Source organism: Notolabrus celidotus, chromosome 3, assembly GCF_009762535.1.
Source record: "Notolabrus celidotus isolate fNotCel1 chromosome 3, fNotCel1.pri, whole genome shotgun sequence".
Taxonomy (NCBI): domain Eukaryota; kingdom Metazoa; phylum Chordata; class Actinopteri; order Labriformes; family Labridae; genus Notolabrus; species Notolabrus celidotus.
The window spans coordinates 3966559-3982184 of record NC_048274.1 but is presented as its reverse complement, the minus strand read 5'-3'; the positions used below and the strand labels follow the sequence as shown (position 1 = coordinate 3982184).

The 15626-nt window shown below is 43.1% G+C and overlaps 1 protein-coding gene across 1 annotated transcript in view; it reads left to right on the top strand.

Moving 5' to 3' along the window:
* The window catches only part of nav2a (neuron navigator 2a), a 308111-nt gene that overhangs the window by 259661 nt on the left and 32824 nt on the right, over window positions 1-15626 (top strand). Inside the window, exons 13-16 of the mRNA XM_034679846.1 lie at window positions 6305-6434; window positions 11245-11563; window positions 13414-14140; window positions 15337-15556. Of these exons, the coding sequence (XP_034535737.1) occupies window positions 6305-6434; window positions 11245-11563; window positions 13414-14140; window positions 15337-15556 (1396 nt within the window). The remainder of the gene's footprint in view (window positions 1-6304; window positions 6435-11244; window positions 11564-13413; window positions 14141-15336; window positions 15557-15626) is intronic.

Here is a 15626-nt window from a genome sequence, read left to right as displayed (position 1 = left end):
GTCATTTTTGCGCCACACGGCTCCTGGTCTTCTGCCTGGAATGTGCCGAGTCCCATCACATCGGCCCCTGTGCTGCTTCCTTTACTCTAAAACTGTCCCTGTCTAGTCCTGAGTTTAGTTGCTCTTTACTAAATATATAGTGCTTTTATAATTTAGAAGCAATAACGATGCTCCCTCAGTGGAGATTTGCAGAAGTGCTCTTTAGGTCTTTAATGTAGGTTATATCGTCTGGTGTCAAAGATCTAAACAGCCAGCAGCTTCCTTGCGTTCATCAGACTTGAAACTGTGAAATACATTTTTCTGAGCCCTCAGGCCCAGAGCAGCTGCTCGTTCAGGTATTAATGTGATACATCTTAATGTTTCTCACTACAATAAAACTGGTCAAACTACTCTACGGTACCTGGGGAAATGTCTGCAGCGGTACTTTACTGTTGCTAAAACAAGTATCCTAATTTGCATCTGAGCTTGTTCCCTGTCCGAACATGTCCCTCTGTTATTTTTGTATTTGTCTCTTCATCCGTTACTTGCATGTAGAGTTAGTGCCAAACATGAGGCATGCTTTAATAGAGCTAGAGTTATGTCATTCATACAAGCTGTTTTATTAATTGTGGAAAGCTTCGAGGTGTGATTCCTAGAGTTCCTGTAGTTAGAGAGAGCCTGCCTGGAGGTGTTTGGCAGCGTGGCAAGACCGACGAAGTCTGCACGGAGCGTGGAGTGGTGGAAGTGGGAAAAGGCTGGGACAATCAATGCAGCAGCTTTAGCCAGACGCTGAGGCTTGCGTTCTGCTTTAAATACTGCAAATCATTGACATGGAATCATTGATTTAACCAAGAATATGTCTGTGTTTCCAAAATGGACCATGTCAGGAAACCATGTGGGATAAAAAAATATAGATATATCTACATTTAAACACAGAGACACCTCTCATTGGTCCTAAAGACTCTTCTCTCTGCATTCTCTCTCTTCCTATCCCTCATTAGAGAGGGGGAGTAGTGGGAGGTAGAGAGTACAGCCTAACCCGACGGGGGAGAACTCTAACTTTAGTCTCTCTTTCTATCATCTCCCTGCAGTCTCTTCTCTTTGCTGTGTTCTGAGTTGTGGGGGGATAGAGCAGGTGGTTTCCGTGTTGTCACTACCTGGAGCTTGCATGAACGGCGCCTGGGTGTATTGGGAGTTATGGGATATGATCATATCATCACGAGCATGGTGTGTTGTAGCTTGGTCTTGTTGTCATGTTGTGCCATCATTCAGATAACTGCCCCTGATAGGAAGTGTTTGCAGTCTCTAAAGGCGCTGATCTGTCAGGGGTAAAGTCACAACACTTGGTCCTGTGTGTGTACAGCATACACAGACATCAGCCATCAACCTGTCCACGCTGTCTTCTGTATCCCCAACAGCCCTGAGGGTTTAGACTCCCTAAATTCTCCTCATCTGTCTGTCTTTGAGGACAGAGACAGAGATTTGGGGTTATACGATCCAGCTGCAGAGAGGGGACCAGTAGTCGCCCCTCTCACACAGGAAATCCCCTTACTTCTGCTTCACAGCTCTGTTGTGGCTGCATGTCTGTGTGTATTTTCCTGCGGCACAGATCCTGTGTGCATGTGCCAGAGTCAGACGGGGTTTATTCAGTAGGGGGGGGTTACAGTACTGCAGGGCTAACCAGGACCGACCGCAATCCCCTGGGACGCACCAAAGAAAAGTTAAACAAACACAACACAGCCTTTTTCTCAGGACGCATACGGACACTCCTATTGGCTGACCCGCAAAGCTGCTCTTTTTTTTTTTTTCATCGCTCCCCAGCCTCCCCCACTCTAGTCCTCTCTTTAAGGAAGATTTGGAGGTTTGGCCTCTGAACTCTGACCCCTTTGAGAAAGCAGAAAGCTTTTTAAGGATCCCGCTGAGAGACAAAGTTCCTCTGTGGAATGTCTTGATTTGGGACACTTTTCTCTTTTCATTACTGTCCTCTCTGACTGCTTTATTGGCCTTTTAGCCTCTTGAGCAAGTGAGTGAGTGAAATAATCGCGTCAACCTTGTCTCCAGCTGATTTAAAGGGTCAGTGCAAACTGCTGTGAGCAGCAGAGAGAAAATTGCAAATTCCTAAAACTGTCAACACGGCAAGAGAATGCGAAGCTGAGCTGCAGGATCCTAAAAACTAACATTAAAGTCAGGTTGCAGCTCGCAATTAGGATGATGCTTCACAGATACTTGCCTTGTAATCTTAAAGATGCATACACTTAAAGCTTTGAAGATAAGAGCACAACACACACCAGCCAGAAGATGCAAAGTACCGCCTCTAGTGAACTCACCTTATCTTATATTATCTCACTTGATATCACAGAGGAGCAGATGTAAACAAAGTGAAGACAGATTACAACACAGGGAAGGTGTCAGTCGAGTTGATGGACTACTTGCTGCTTAAACAGACGATTTCATGGCAGAGATTTCTGATAGTGATACATTTTGTTGTTAAATTAACAGTTTTTTAGAGGTACTGCTTTGTCCACAGGGGGCGCCAAAGTCAATACAAGCCCGAAGTTTCTCACAGGAGCTTTGACAAAAAGGGAAAATCTGGACTGTACCATTTGTTGTGTTATTAAAGAGACCCAATATGAGACCAACATGAGCAAGCACTGGAAATATTTGGTAACGGGCAAGGAAAACTTCCTTTAAATAGGCAGAAACCTCAAACAGAACCAGATTCATTGATACATGGTCATCTGCCAGGATTAGGTTAGTTGAGGAAATGGGATTACAGGGAGATGCTCCAATCACCAGGAGGGGCGGGTCACGTATACAATGTCCTGAAAAGTCCTTTATTCCGAGCCTGTCCTGAGAGGTGAACTCAACCTTAAAGAGGAAGAGTAAAAAGTTTCCCTTCACTGAAATGATCCATTAGTTTTTGGCCCCAGTTTGGCACCACTTCCTCCCATGAGAGGCCGCGGCTCAGGTCTCCGTCTCCTGTGATTGGCTGCAAAGGGCTCGGCGGTTGTTAACAGGCGGGTTGCTGTGCCAGCAGGAGGCTGTGGGCTGGGCCACGCCGCTTGGCCTGATCTCTAATTAGCACTGGCTTGTCAGTTAGTCAGGGTGGATCTGTCTGGGAAATTGCAGTCTTGTACACACAGACGCACACTTACACATAAAACCAGAGCTGGGAAACACACAGAGGAAAAGAGCAACAGTGGGGCAAGGATGGCCCTTCTCTGTCTGTGATCATGTGGCTTTGACTTGTGTTGCTGTCTGATTCTTGTTAGGCTGAAGTGGCTTATTTAGAGCTAGGGGTGTGTTTGTGTGTGTCTCCGTGTGCTCTATTAGTGGTGCGGCTGCAGCAGTGAAGTGGTTAACAGTCCCCGGGGGGAGGCTCGTGTTACCAGCAACAGGGCAGGTCCTTTCCCTCCTCTGACCCCCCCTTTAGTGAGCTCCTCTCTCTCAGTTAGTCCAGAGAGAGACTAACAGTGCCCGAGGGATGAAGCATCAGTGCAGCGGGCGACAAAGGAGCTCCATCTAGGAACACTGCCAGGACGAGAGACGGAGAGAGAGAGAGAGAGAGAGAGAGAGAGAGAGAGAGAGAGAGAGAGAGAGGGAGAGTGAGAGAGACATTGAGAAAGTACAAAGAGAGAGAGAGAAGGGCAGACAGAGAGGGAGTGAGAGATTTTTGGCTCTGTGTGAACTCTCTCAGCGGCATGAAGTCATGAAGCTCTCTGTCCAGCTTGGCATTTTCCCGCAGCGCTCTGGTTCCCACGGCAACCCAGGCACCCTGAACAGGTAGATGAGTGTGTGTGTGGAAGTGTGTGTGCACAAGTGTGTCAGTGAAACTTTAATCCAGTCTGTTTCAAAGAAGGGTTTAGATTTTGATGGGTTTGTAAAAGTCTGTGACTTTACGGCTGCCTATATATTTGACTTTTATTTCTGTGCATTCATTCATGTGTGTGTGTGTGTGTGTGTGTGTGTCTGGGACTTTCCCCCTGTGGCTGTGTGGACGAGTTAAGACGGTTGTGGTCACTCTAAATCTATCAGCACCTCTGCGCTTGTCTGCGTTACGGATGCTTTCAACTCTGAAACTTAAGTGTCTCCGTTCTGCTGCTGTTTGATTTATTCTGCTGGTGAGAACACAAGGAAGTAATGTTGTCTGTGTGTGAGTGTGTGTGTGTGTGAGTGTGTGTGAGGTTGTTAACAGGATTACTCTAAAAGGCTGTTAATGTATTATGTAATGCCTTTAAATCTGACACGAAGCAGCCGATCTGACTTTGAATCTGGGATGGAGCCGGTGAACATCAGTGTTTTTGTTGACTTCATTCTAAAGCCATAATCACGATGCTGCGTTCAAGTGCCGGTGGAAAACATTCACCACTTCCAAGCTGCACCTCATAAACTTCCTCTATTTGCTCATCTGTACATTTTCCTTGACAAGTGAATGATGAATGAGACCAGCAGAATAGTTCTATGATTGTTAAGTAGAAGTTTGCATGAATGTTTGGTTTGATGCTGAGATAATAATTAATAATGATAGTAATTGTATTTATTTATTTATTTATTTATTGATGTATTAGTTTATTTGACAGGGGCCATGCAAAACAAAAACTGTCAAGCCAGAGTTAGCTATAAGCTAATTTTCATCTGTGGTCCCTGGGCAGGAAGAATGTGTAGGGCACTTTTCAAAAACCAAGTTACAAAGTGCTTCACATGGGCAGCAAAATAAAACAGGCAGTTCATAAAAACACACAAGTCAAGATAAAGAAATAAAACATTTTAAAAGACACAAGAACTCTAAAGGAATACAATTATTTTAAATGTATATCTCTTAAGACTTTCAAAATAAAATAAAATAAAACAAGATAAGATAAAATCAGGATAAAAAAAAGGGATGTCCTCACAATCTATTCTCAATCTAATTCTCTAACATGACCGTAATGAGGTAAATCTTTTCTTTGTTGTCTGCGATGATCTTCAAATAAATCAGGTGTTCTTCCAGCTGCAGTTTGATAACAGTCAGATGGTTTGCAGAAGGAATAGAAATCTGGTGTTATATGTTGGGACAATAATTTGATTGAGGAATCTTGAAATGCCTTTCATAGGGTTGAAAATCAATCGCTTCATTGGTGAACAATAATCAACAGATTGATAAACACAGACAGAAGGACAGCCTTCAAGAGCAGCCTTTGTTTGTGGAAGGCAATGAAGGAGAGCTGTCATGATTTATCTAAGTAGAAGTGTTTTACAGACTTTGTACTCAAGATGTTTGTGTGTGTGTTTGATTTTAACTGAGCTGATTTGAGGAGTTATGGTTTGACAGCACCAGCTCTCTTCGTTTGTGTGTGTGTGTGAGTGTGTGTCTGTGTGGGTGTCCGCTGGTGCAGCCAACCCTGGCCATCACCATCAGCCACCCCTCTGGTCCTCTTTCAAAGTCATGTTTGCCAACTGGCTGGGCTTCCTGTCCCCCTCAGCCTCTAAGCGCGCACACACACACAATCACAGGCATACACACACACACACACCCACAAACACACACACACATATTTACAAATATCCAGCATTATCTCCCGCTCTGTTTGCTCTGTTCAGATGGGACTGTTTGAGCAACTCACAGACACACACACACACAGACACACACACATCATGATGTCACCCCTCTGATGAGCCTTTGTTCATTTGATAGACAGCCCCATTCAGTGTGTTTGTGTGTATGTGTGTGTGTAACCCAGCTGAAGGCAGTAAGATTGGGAATAAAGAAGGAGAAACACCAGGGAGTCAGGGACGCCGGGTCCATCGCTTTCTTTGAATTGTAATTTTGTTTCCAGTCAGCACTGTAGTGAATAGATTATGTAATTGTTCTCTTTTCTTTTCATTTAAATGCAGCGATTCATAAAAACACACAAAGAGAGAACTTTATACTGTCTTTGCCTTGTAAAATGAAGCATACAGAAATGTTCACGAACAGAAAGCATCCTTAAAACTCTCACAGAACAACGTTCACGCTCAAATTGCAAAAATCCAAATCTCACTGCTGCTCCAAAAAGCATCTTTGTCCCTGCGGACTTCAGCTGACTAATGCAGATCAGTGCTGCGTTCATGGTTTGAGAAGCACTGATCTGTTGTGTCTTCAGGCTATGTGGACTGTCTACAGAGAGAATTTAGTGTTTGTCTCTTCAATGAGGAACAAACATGTTCCCAAAGAGCCTTTCTGCCTTCTAAGAGCCAAGTAGACGCCCCCTCATCCACTCCACTCCACTCTGTAAGATTTATTGTTCAAACAGTATTAAAGTGAGCCTCTCTCTGTCTCCTTCTGTGTGTGTGTGTGTGTGTACAGCTGGGATGACAGCAGCTCGGTGAGCAGTGGCATCAGTGACAACATCGACACAGATGACATCAACACCAGCTCCTCCATCTCCTCCTACGCCAACACGCCGGCAACACAGCGCAAAGGCCTCAACACACAGGTGAGTTTCAGCACTAACGTTGTTTTGGTAACTTGTACTGAAGCTTTTATAGCTCTCAAAGGTTAGCCTAAGTATATTTAATATGTTAGGTTTATTAAATGATTGGAAGTATTTGATTTCAGAGGATGTGGTTTTGCTGTCCTCTATCTGCAAATCTCAACCCTCAGAGATTTAAGACGCCATGTCCCTGATTAAGAGGGAGCCAAACATGGAAATACTTGCATATATTTTGTGATTTATTATCACTGAATATTTGTTTCTGTGCTGCAATTCATCACAATCTGCTGTCAGTTCCTAAGCAACCAAATGAACAACTTGAAGTTCCCATAATCCCTCAAACCCAAAACATGTAGGGCAATTTTTAGTGCCTACTGGTGGGAAACTATAGGCGACAACATGTGAAACAGTTACAGCAGCTTATAGGACTTAATGATAGAGTTGTGGTCTATAATGCTGTTTTCAAACACTGAAGCCCAAATGCAGCACAACATAAATACTACACTATTTCACTCGCTAACATTGCAGCTCTGTGCAGCCTTCCATTCCAAGATTAAGATTAAGATTAAGATATCTTTATTGTCATTGTTACGGTGTAACAGTGAAATTTGTAAGGAGCAGTCCTCCAGATGCCTAAAAGAGAAATAGTCTAAAGTATTTAACTATAAGAAAATAAAGAGTAGAATTAAACTTATAACTCTAAAAATATACACAGATACACTGTATAAAATGTAAAAATAGGATAAATAATAAAGCTATATAGAAATAGAGAAAATAATAATAATAACATACATAACAGTTTGGTGGTTCCAAGGTTTTGATGCATAGCTCCTGTTGTTGTTTGCATTGTTAGCTAATATCAGGTGATAGCAACTCACTATACCCTCAAAAGCAACATGAAAACACCTCCACAGATAGCATTGGCACAATGTTATTGATGTGATTGACTTAATTGCATAAAATAAGACTAAGTTGCTAGAAACACTTTTAAAGTACAGCTTTTTAACGCTTAAAGGCCGAGACCATCTTTTGGGACGCCAGACTATCCTGAATTTATTTTGAATCTGCTGAATTAGACAAATGTGGTATCAATGGAAAGCTGAGAATGTCTGCTGTAACTGAGTTTTTAAAGCTTGTTAATAGGATCAGTAGTTAAAAAGTTATCAAACATTCAAGAAGAAGTAGCCGCCGGCAGCGGTCAAGGTCTTTGAGGGTTAACTGTTAATATCAGGAGCAGCATCTTGGATTTTTAACACAGGGTTTCCAAGTCAGAATTACAACTTAAGGGGGCGTTATGAAGGATGTTTCTGACTGCCATCTTCCAAGATCAAATGGAGTGCACCATTTATGTCATGTCAAGTCAAGTCAAACTTTATTTATTAAGCACATTAAAAAACAACCGCAGTTGGCCAAAGTGCTGTACAACCTTAAAAAAACACAATCAATTAAAACAGATAGTAATTAAAAAGAATAGATATTAAAAACCCAATAGATAACACAAGAAAAAGCCACAATAAATAAAAGCAAAATAAAATGTTGGATGTCTCGCTCAACAGGTATTAAAAGCCAATGCAAAGAGGTGTGTTTTAAGTAAATATGTAAATTTCTCACAGAAGTTTCAGGAACAAATTTGCAGAAGCATCAAGGTACGAACATTCAAATTTTGGGATATGAAAAGGAAGGGTAATGTATAGTGAATGGATGGTTATGCAATTTAGAATTCCAACAGGGAACAAGACCCTGGGAAGTTATGGGAAGAGGAGGGATATTGCACATCACAACATTTTAAGGTACATTGTTTACCAGTTTTGAATGCTAACGAATGGTAACGCTTTTGCCCTCCTCATCAGGCAGAGGTGAAATGGTGAAATGTTTCTGACTGCTTTCCGTGGATTGATTTGATATGACTTATGTGATCAGATTGTCTCTTACATCACTGCTGTTATGGGGTTTTGTTCAATCTGAATCAAGTAGCATTCAGCATTTGAACATTCAAATGTTTGTTCAAATTGCTTGAATATTCAATTTACCATGTCAGAAGTTGGACCACATGAATTCCACGTGTTGGCAGCATGACTTCCTCATGCAAAAGTTGCCTTCACAAAATGTCTGAGAGTTAGTATATAATTAAAAAGCAAATAATAAGCAGCTGTATGTCAAAAGGAATAGTGAGATGGTTGGAAGAAATGTGAACCTGGTCACTAAAGTGGTAAACTCATTCACTCATTGTGCGACTTGGCCTCATTTCCCTAAACCCGCTGTGTCCCAGCATTCCTCTCCCTGCAGAGAAGAATGTGAGTGTGGGTCTGAGGGGCACAGCTGTGAGCTCACAAAGCTAAAGCTGATGTTGACTCTGGCTCTGAAACCATTAAACACTGATTAAAAGCCACCACGGTTCAGCAGACTGATCGGTGAGACCATGATATTGTCGGCTGACTCACGTGTATGTCACGCACATGGATGGGGAGCCGGTCATCATGTGACGTGTGTCCATTATAGCTGCAGAGGTGAAGGTGGCGGGGATAAAACAAAGGAGTCTTTCTCTCTGGAGAGCAGGCTGACAGAGTGCAGGTTAATTCAGTCTGCATCATCTGTCTCTGGTAATAACACACACTGACTTGACTCTGTCTTAATCAGGTTTTTTACCATGGTGACTGCAAAATAAACACAAAGCAGCCATTATCACTCAGATAGCTGTAATTCACAGATAGAAAATAGAGGCTATGGTTAAGTAGCTAAGTTATACTTTTATCCTTGTAAAGCCTGGGGGATCAGAGTTTCCACACTTCTTATTGAACAGTCATCACAGAGTATTTTGGGTTATGGACATGGACTCCAGTGGACTTCTTCTTTGTTAGGGCTGATAATGACTCCTTCAAAACTTGATCAAGTCTCTGATTTAACCTGATAGAGTTGCAGATCAACAGCAAGAGATCAGCAGCTCCAATTTTCACTGATTTTATTTTCAGGTCCAAGGCAGATTCCCTTATTGGGACAACAAATATCAAATCAGATCCTAACATATTGAAATATATCATATTTTATAGATTTCATATCTTATGGTGTTTTGTCCTGTTGTTTCATGTCACATCACTTCGTGTCATATCGTGTCGTATCATATTGTTACAATGGTACAATGTCATTTAGCAGACGCTTTTATCCAAAGCGACGTACATACGAGAACAAGAACAACACAAGCAAAGATCTAGACAAGAGGAAACAAGATCAAGAGTAACAAAGTGCTTCATGTCAATTTGGGTGCAGGTACTGCCAAGCAGTGTAAAGGCAATGCACAAAAGTAAATGAGGATTTTTTTTTTTTCTTCAAAATAAGGAACATCTACAATGAAGCAACCAAACAATTTAAGACCTTCCATTATCATCATCAACAATTAACATCACCACAATAATGACCAAAGTACCAAGTGCTGGGTCACTCAAGAGCTGAACACAGATTCCCAGAGTAGAGCAGGACAGTGAGAGTCAACTGTAGCTGGAAGACATGATCTGCCCCTGGGGACAACAGTGGAGAACAGTCTAGATAAGTGCATAGTGCTTCCTATAGAGCTGGGTCTTTAGCTGTCTTTTGAAAGTGGAGAGGGACTCTGCAGATCGAATATCGAATATCTTATCATATCGTAAAATGTATTATCGTACCCGGTCATATCATGTTGGGTCCAAGCAGCAACCTCCGGTCTCAAAATATGAAGCCCATGCAGAAGTGTTATAAACTGCAGTTCATTGAGAATCCGCTTGAGGCTGGCTGCAGAAACACCGGAAACCACATACACACCAATTCAAAGAAGATGATCTTTGCAGCAGAAATAAACATGTTTACAGCCTGGTTCAAAAAACGGCTTTGGTTTACGTTGCTAATCTCTCTATCAGCACACACTGTACGGGGGGTGAATGTTTTTCTACGTTTTTGCCCAAATAAGGACATGACTGACTTGACTCCCAGACGGGAACACATAGATGTTGGCTAGGAGGCTCAAACCCCGCCTCTTTACCTCACACTCTGCCTGGTTGAGTTCTGCATTTCCAATATGGCTGCCACCGTCAATTGGCTTCAAAACAGCTCTGAGGAACAGATGGGTGACATCACAGATACTATGTCCATATTTTATACAGTCTATGGTTGGGTCGTATCTTATCTTATCGTGTCGTATCATTTTTGTAATCAATTAGAAAAAAATTAAAAAGACATTACAGAGAAATTATGATGAGCATTCACTACATTTTTTTAAGACACAAAGTAATGTATTGATTGATCATGAAAATAGGCTGCAGATAAATGATCAAAAATGAAGCAGCAGTCATAGTTGGATCCTTAGTTTTAACTTCTTCTAACCCACTCAATGTTCTGCTTTGTATAAAAAGTCTTTCAGTGTGTTGTCACTCTATGGTAACTATTTGGAAGCCCAATGGATTTGCATCTGTTTCATTTAAAAGTTCCTTATGATGACTTGTTTCATGACTAAGATCTTGTTCTGACACACTCAAGACTCCACTTAAAGTTCAGGTCTCTCTTTTGGAAACATGAACTCCTCAGCAGAGCAAAAGCAGAAAGCCTCTCCCTCATTTCTAATAAGTGGTTGAACTCTTCCTCTGGCTCTGAAGTTAGTCAAACCGTTTCTTCAAACAGCTCAGGTGACGGCGGTCTGGATGCTAGCAGGATCACACAGCGTGGTGGTTGTGGTCATAAAATGCAGAGCTCTTAGAGGGCACTTGGCAGCGTCTCATAAAAGACGCCGTCCTCAGCAGTAATGAATCTGAGCCACTGTGTGTGTGTTTGTGTGTGTGTGTGTTCCCAGCCTGTGACGGATGCAGAGAAGCACTCGGCCTCCACAGCGGTGCACCAGGCCTGGTCAGGAGACGAGGTAAAGAGACCAGACGGCGGGTCAGACAGCGGGGTCAGGATGGAGCCAGGCTCCAAGTGGAGCCGACGGAACCCCTCCGACATCTCTGACGAGTCCGACAAGGGCGGCTCGGGGAGGAAGACCCCCTCTGTGTCCCACACGGGTTCATGGAGGAGGGGAATGAGCACTCAGGTGGGGGTGACTTCACCTCGCACTAAAAGCACCAGTAGCTCTGGCTCCACGGGATCTGTTGGCCTCAAGACGCACAGCTCAGGTAACAGATGTCTACTACAAATAGTAATTAATGCTACAAATAGATTAATGTAAAATGTAAATTTAAAATGTTTTTAATCATTCTTTATTTCCTGATCGTTTCTGACACTGCATTTGTATCATACTATCTCCTCATGTCTTCATGAACTAGAGCAGGGGTTCCCAAACTTTTCAGCCTGAGACCCCAAAAATATAGATGCCAATGACTCGAGACCCCCACTGTCCCTCAAAGTGATTTAATGTGGCTTCATTTAACTGGTCTGCAGAAAATGACCCTACCTATATGAGCATGTTTTCTGTTCCTTTATGAATGAACCTACTACTACTGATGCTTTTGATAATTAAATGTTCACTAACTCTAAACTTAGGAGTCATCTGGCAAAAAGAAAGGCAGAAAACTCATTACATTTTCTATTTTCAAAGTTTTATTTTAAGTTTAGCTTCTATTTTTGTTGATATTCTTTACTATGATGGGTAAAATGTATCATTTTCAGATAACTTTTGCCATTCAACTTTTATTTTTTTTTGTCATGGTGTATTTTATTGAATTTTCCATACAGATAGACAAATACAACAAAGACAATACAGAAATAATAAAGAGAAAACCAGACAAAATTAAATACAACTGGCTTCCAAACACAGGACAGCAAAGGCAAAAGGATATTAGAAAACAAAAACAAAGTAAAGACAATAACTATTAAAAGGAGAAATATATAAATAAAAAATTACATAAAAATAAATTAAAAAGTGCACCAGATCACAGAGTTGGTGATCATCCATCAAGCGGCACAGTCAATCGTTCCACGTAGGAAAGAAAAGGATGCCATATTGTGTCAAACTTCCCGGTTGATCTTCTCTATTTTGAGAAAATACATGACCTCACCAATCCCGCTGCTGAAAGTAAGAGGACGGTCACTCTTCCAATTCAAGAGAATGAGACGCCTCGCAAGAAGGGCTGAGTAGGCTATACGACTCAACTGCACTTTAGTCAGAGAGAGTTCCCCCGACTGCACCCCAAAAAGTCCCAGAAGAGGACACAGTGTGATAGTTTGACCTGTTAGCTCTGAGTATACATCAAATATTGCAGACCAGAATGTTTTGAGGTCATTCAACTTTTTTATTGCATTTCTTTCAGTATTTCTTTGTTCAAAACAAGTTAACAAATTATATATAAGTAACACAAAACCAATTAAGAGAAGAAAAAATACATAAATACAAAGAAATAAAGAAATAATAATAATCAACAGTGCAAACAAAAAGGAAGATAAACATAAGAAAACAAGGTAAATAAATAAAGGTAATAATAATAAATATTTTTAGATAACTTTTAAAAAAAAAACCTTGAGGAAGACATCTCATGACCCACCATTTGTGTCTGGCGACCCTCCAGGGGGTCCCGACCTCTGAACTAGAGGACTTGACTAAAAAGTTGCAAAATAACTCTGTTTTTTATTTTTTATTAAAATTATCTTCAGTTTATTTTTCCAGTTACATTAAAAAAAGGATTGAAATACAACATTTTTTTTTAAAGTTATATTTTTGGCCTTTTTGCCTTTTATTTGATAGCACAGCTGAAGACAGACAGGAAATGTGGGGAGTAGAGAGCGGGGGAAGACATGCAGGAAATGGTCAACCAGCCAGGAATCAAACCGGCGACCCCTGCAACAAGGACTGTAACCTCTGTATGTGGGGCGCTTAGACCGCTAGGCCACCAGCGCCCCGAAATACAATATGATAGATACAGGCTGAAAAAAGTCTCCGTCCACAAGCTTTAAATGGTGACAGTTTGGAGTCTTCAAGTCTCCATCAGTTATTCTCACACCCTCCTCTGATGTCTCGCTCTGTGTTCAGCAGGTAAGACTGATGACGTCAAGGTGTCAGAGAAAGGTCGTCTCTCTCCTCGCCCTAACGGCCTTCACCGCTCGCCCTCAGATGCGGGACGCAGCAGCGGAGACGAGGCAAAGAAGCAATCAATCTCCTCCAGCCGCACGGCAAACACACACACCCTCACACACACTGTCTCAGACCCTCACTCACAGACACACACACTCACCTCACGCACCCCCACCAGCACCTTCGGCTTCAAGAAGCAGGGCCATGGGATGGTCACCATGGTCACTGCGAGTGGTGCCACCATCACAAGCGGCTCAGCCACCCTGGGGAAGATGCCCAAGTCTGGGGCTCGCTCTCTGGCAGGAGGGCTGAAGTCAGGTGGACAGGATGGAGGGTCGGCGCTGGGTCACCACGATGACGGCTTCCTTCCCATGAGCGCTCGCTCCACGCTGCAGTACCGCAGCCTGCCCAGACCCAGCCGCTCAGGAGCAGCCGCCCGCAACGGAAACCGCTCCTCCACCAGCAGCATCGAGGCTGCTGTGCTCTCCGTCACGTCACACGGCAAGAACTCACTCAGCATCACCAAGGCCAACGGCTCAGCAGGGCTGATGGCCAACCAGACGGACCGGGAGAAAGGTGTCTCTGACATCGACAACCTCAGGAGTGGAGCGGTGATGCAGGGCGGTGGAGCTGCGACTGTTCCTCTGACCGGGAGACAGCAGGTTTCTTCACCAACACTACGCAGGTACACACACACTCATACACACTTACACAGCACTTTACATCTCCAGGAGTCCAGCAGACACAGAGACGGCTAACGAATGAGTAACACGGAGGGCTCTCCTCTTGTACAGGCTTGAATTTACCCACATACATCACACACCAACACACAGTAATCATGCAGTGCTGGTAAAGGATAAACAGTGGTGAGTAAGGATCACACGTGTGGGCTTGTTATCCCCACACACACACACACACACACACACACACACACACTCACACAGGCTCAGTGAGGTTAAATCAGGCCATTGTGCAAGGCAGGCCTTGAGCTCAGCTGATCAGCTGCCAAGCCTCAGCCTTGGCGGTGCGGGGGGTGGAGGGTGTGGTGTGGGGTAACGGGAGCTGAGTCTTACCTCAGCGCTCTGCCCTCATTAATGTGAGGGAGTGATAACTCTTCAAAGAGGCTGTGTGCTGCCATTATCGCCCACCGCGGCTCCAGTCGTCACAGCTCGACCTGCCATTTAACTCTAACCCGGGATTAGCAGAGACGCAGGAGAGAGTTCTGTGTGTGTGTGTGTGTGTGTGTGTGGACATCTGTGAGTGTGTGTGTGTGTTGGCCTTAAATCAAATCTGAGCACTGACTCTACCTCTCCTTTCCTTCTTCTGCCTTTCTTCTTTCAAAGAGAATAAAAATATAACACTGATGTTTTTGTCCTGAGAGAAGCAGGACCTTGAGAAGTGCAGAGTCAGTCAGTCTGCTTCTCTGTGCCACACTTTCATCCAGTAACATCATGAATAATTACATGAAATGTCTTGCTATATTTGCTGTTAATATGCACAGTCCCTGGAGGAGGCATGCTCTTGCACCAACACCAGGTTTAAATTTACATTTATGCACAAAAAAATTACAGCCTGGGGCAACACATGCAAAAGTTTCCTATAAAGCAATATCATTAACAAGTTCTTACAAGATGTAGTTATGTACAGCATGCATGATAAACCTCTATAAAGCATCCCTTTCTCCTTAAATAAACTGAACATGCACTTTCTCTCTAGAAATGGACATTCTGGCATACTGCTTCCTTTCTTAACCTATCATGTGCTTTGTTACAACAACAAATCCTTCCCATTAGGATCAAAAGGATATTATCCCTGCCCTTTTCATGACTGCCTGAGCCCCGGTCCTCACCCTTCCCTCCTGTCAATGATTTTTTTCCACAGGTTGTTTGGTGGGAAACCGAGTAAACAGGCTCCGGTCACCACGGCTGAAAACATGAAGAACTCCACTGTTATCTCCAACCCCCACGCCACCATGAACCATGTGACCACGGTGCTGGAGTCTCCTGACGGAGGGCATGGAGGAGGGGACGGCGAGATCAGCAGCCCCCTGTTTGGAGGCAGATTGCAGGGATCGGGGATGGGGACGCTGGGCAGCGAGCAGGTGAGCTGAAACTTTCAGAAGTAGTGTTGTTACAGATCTGTCAGTCAGTTTACTCTGCTTTTAAAGAAAC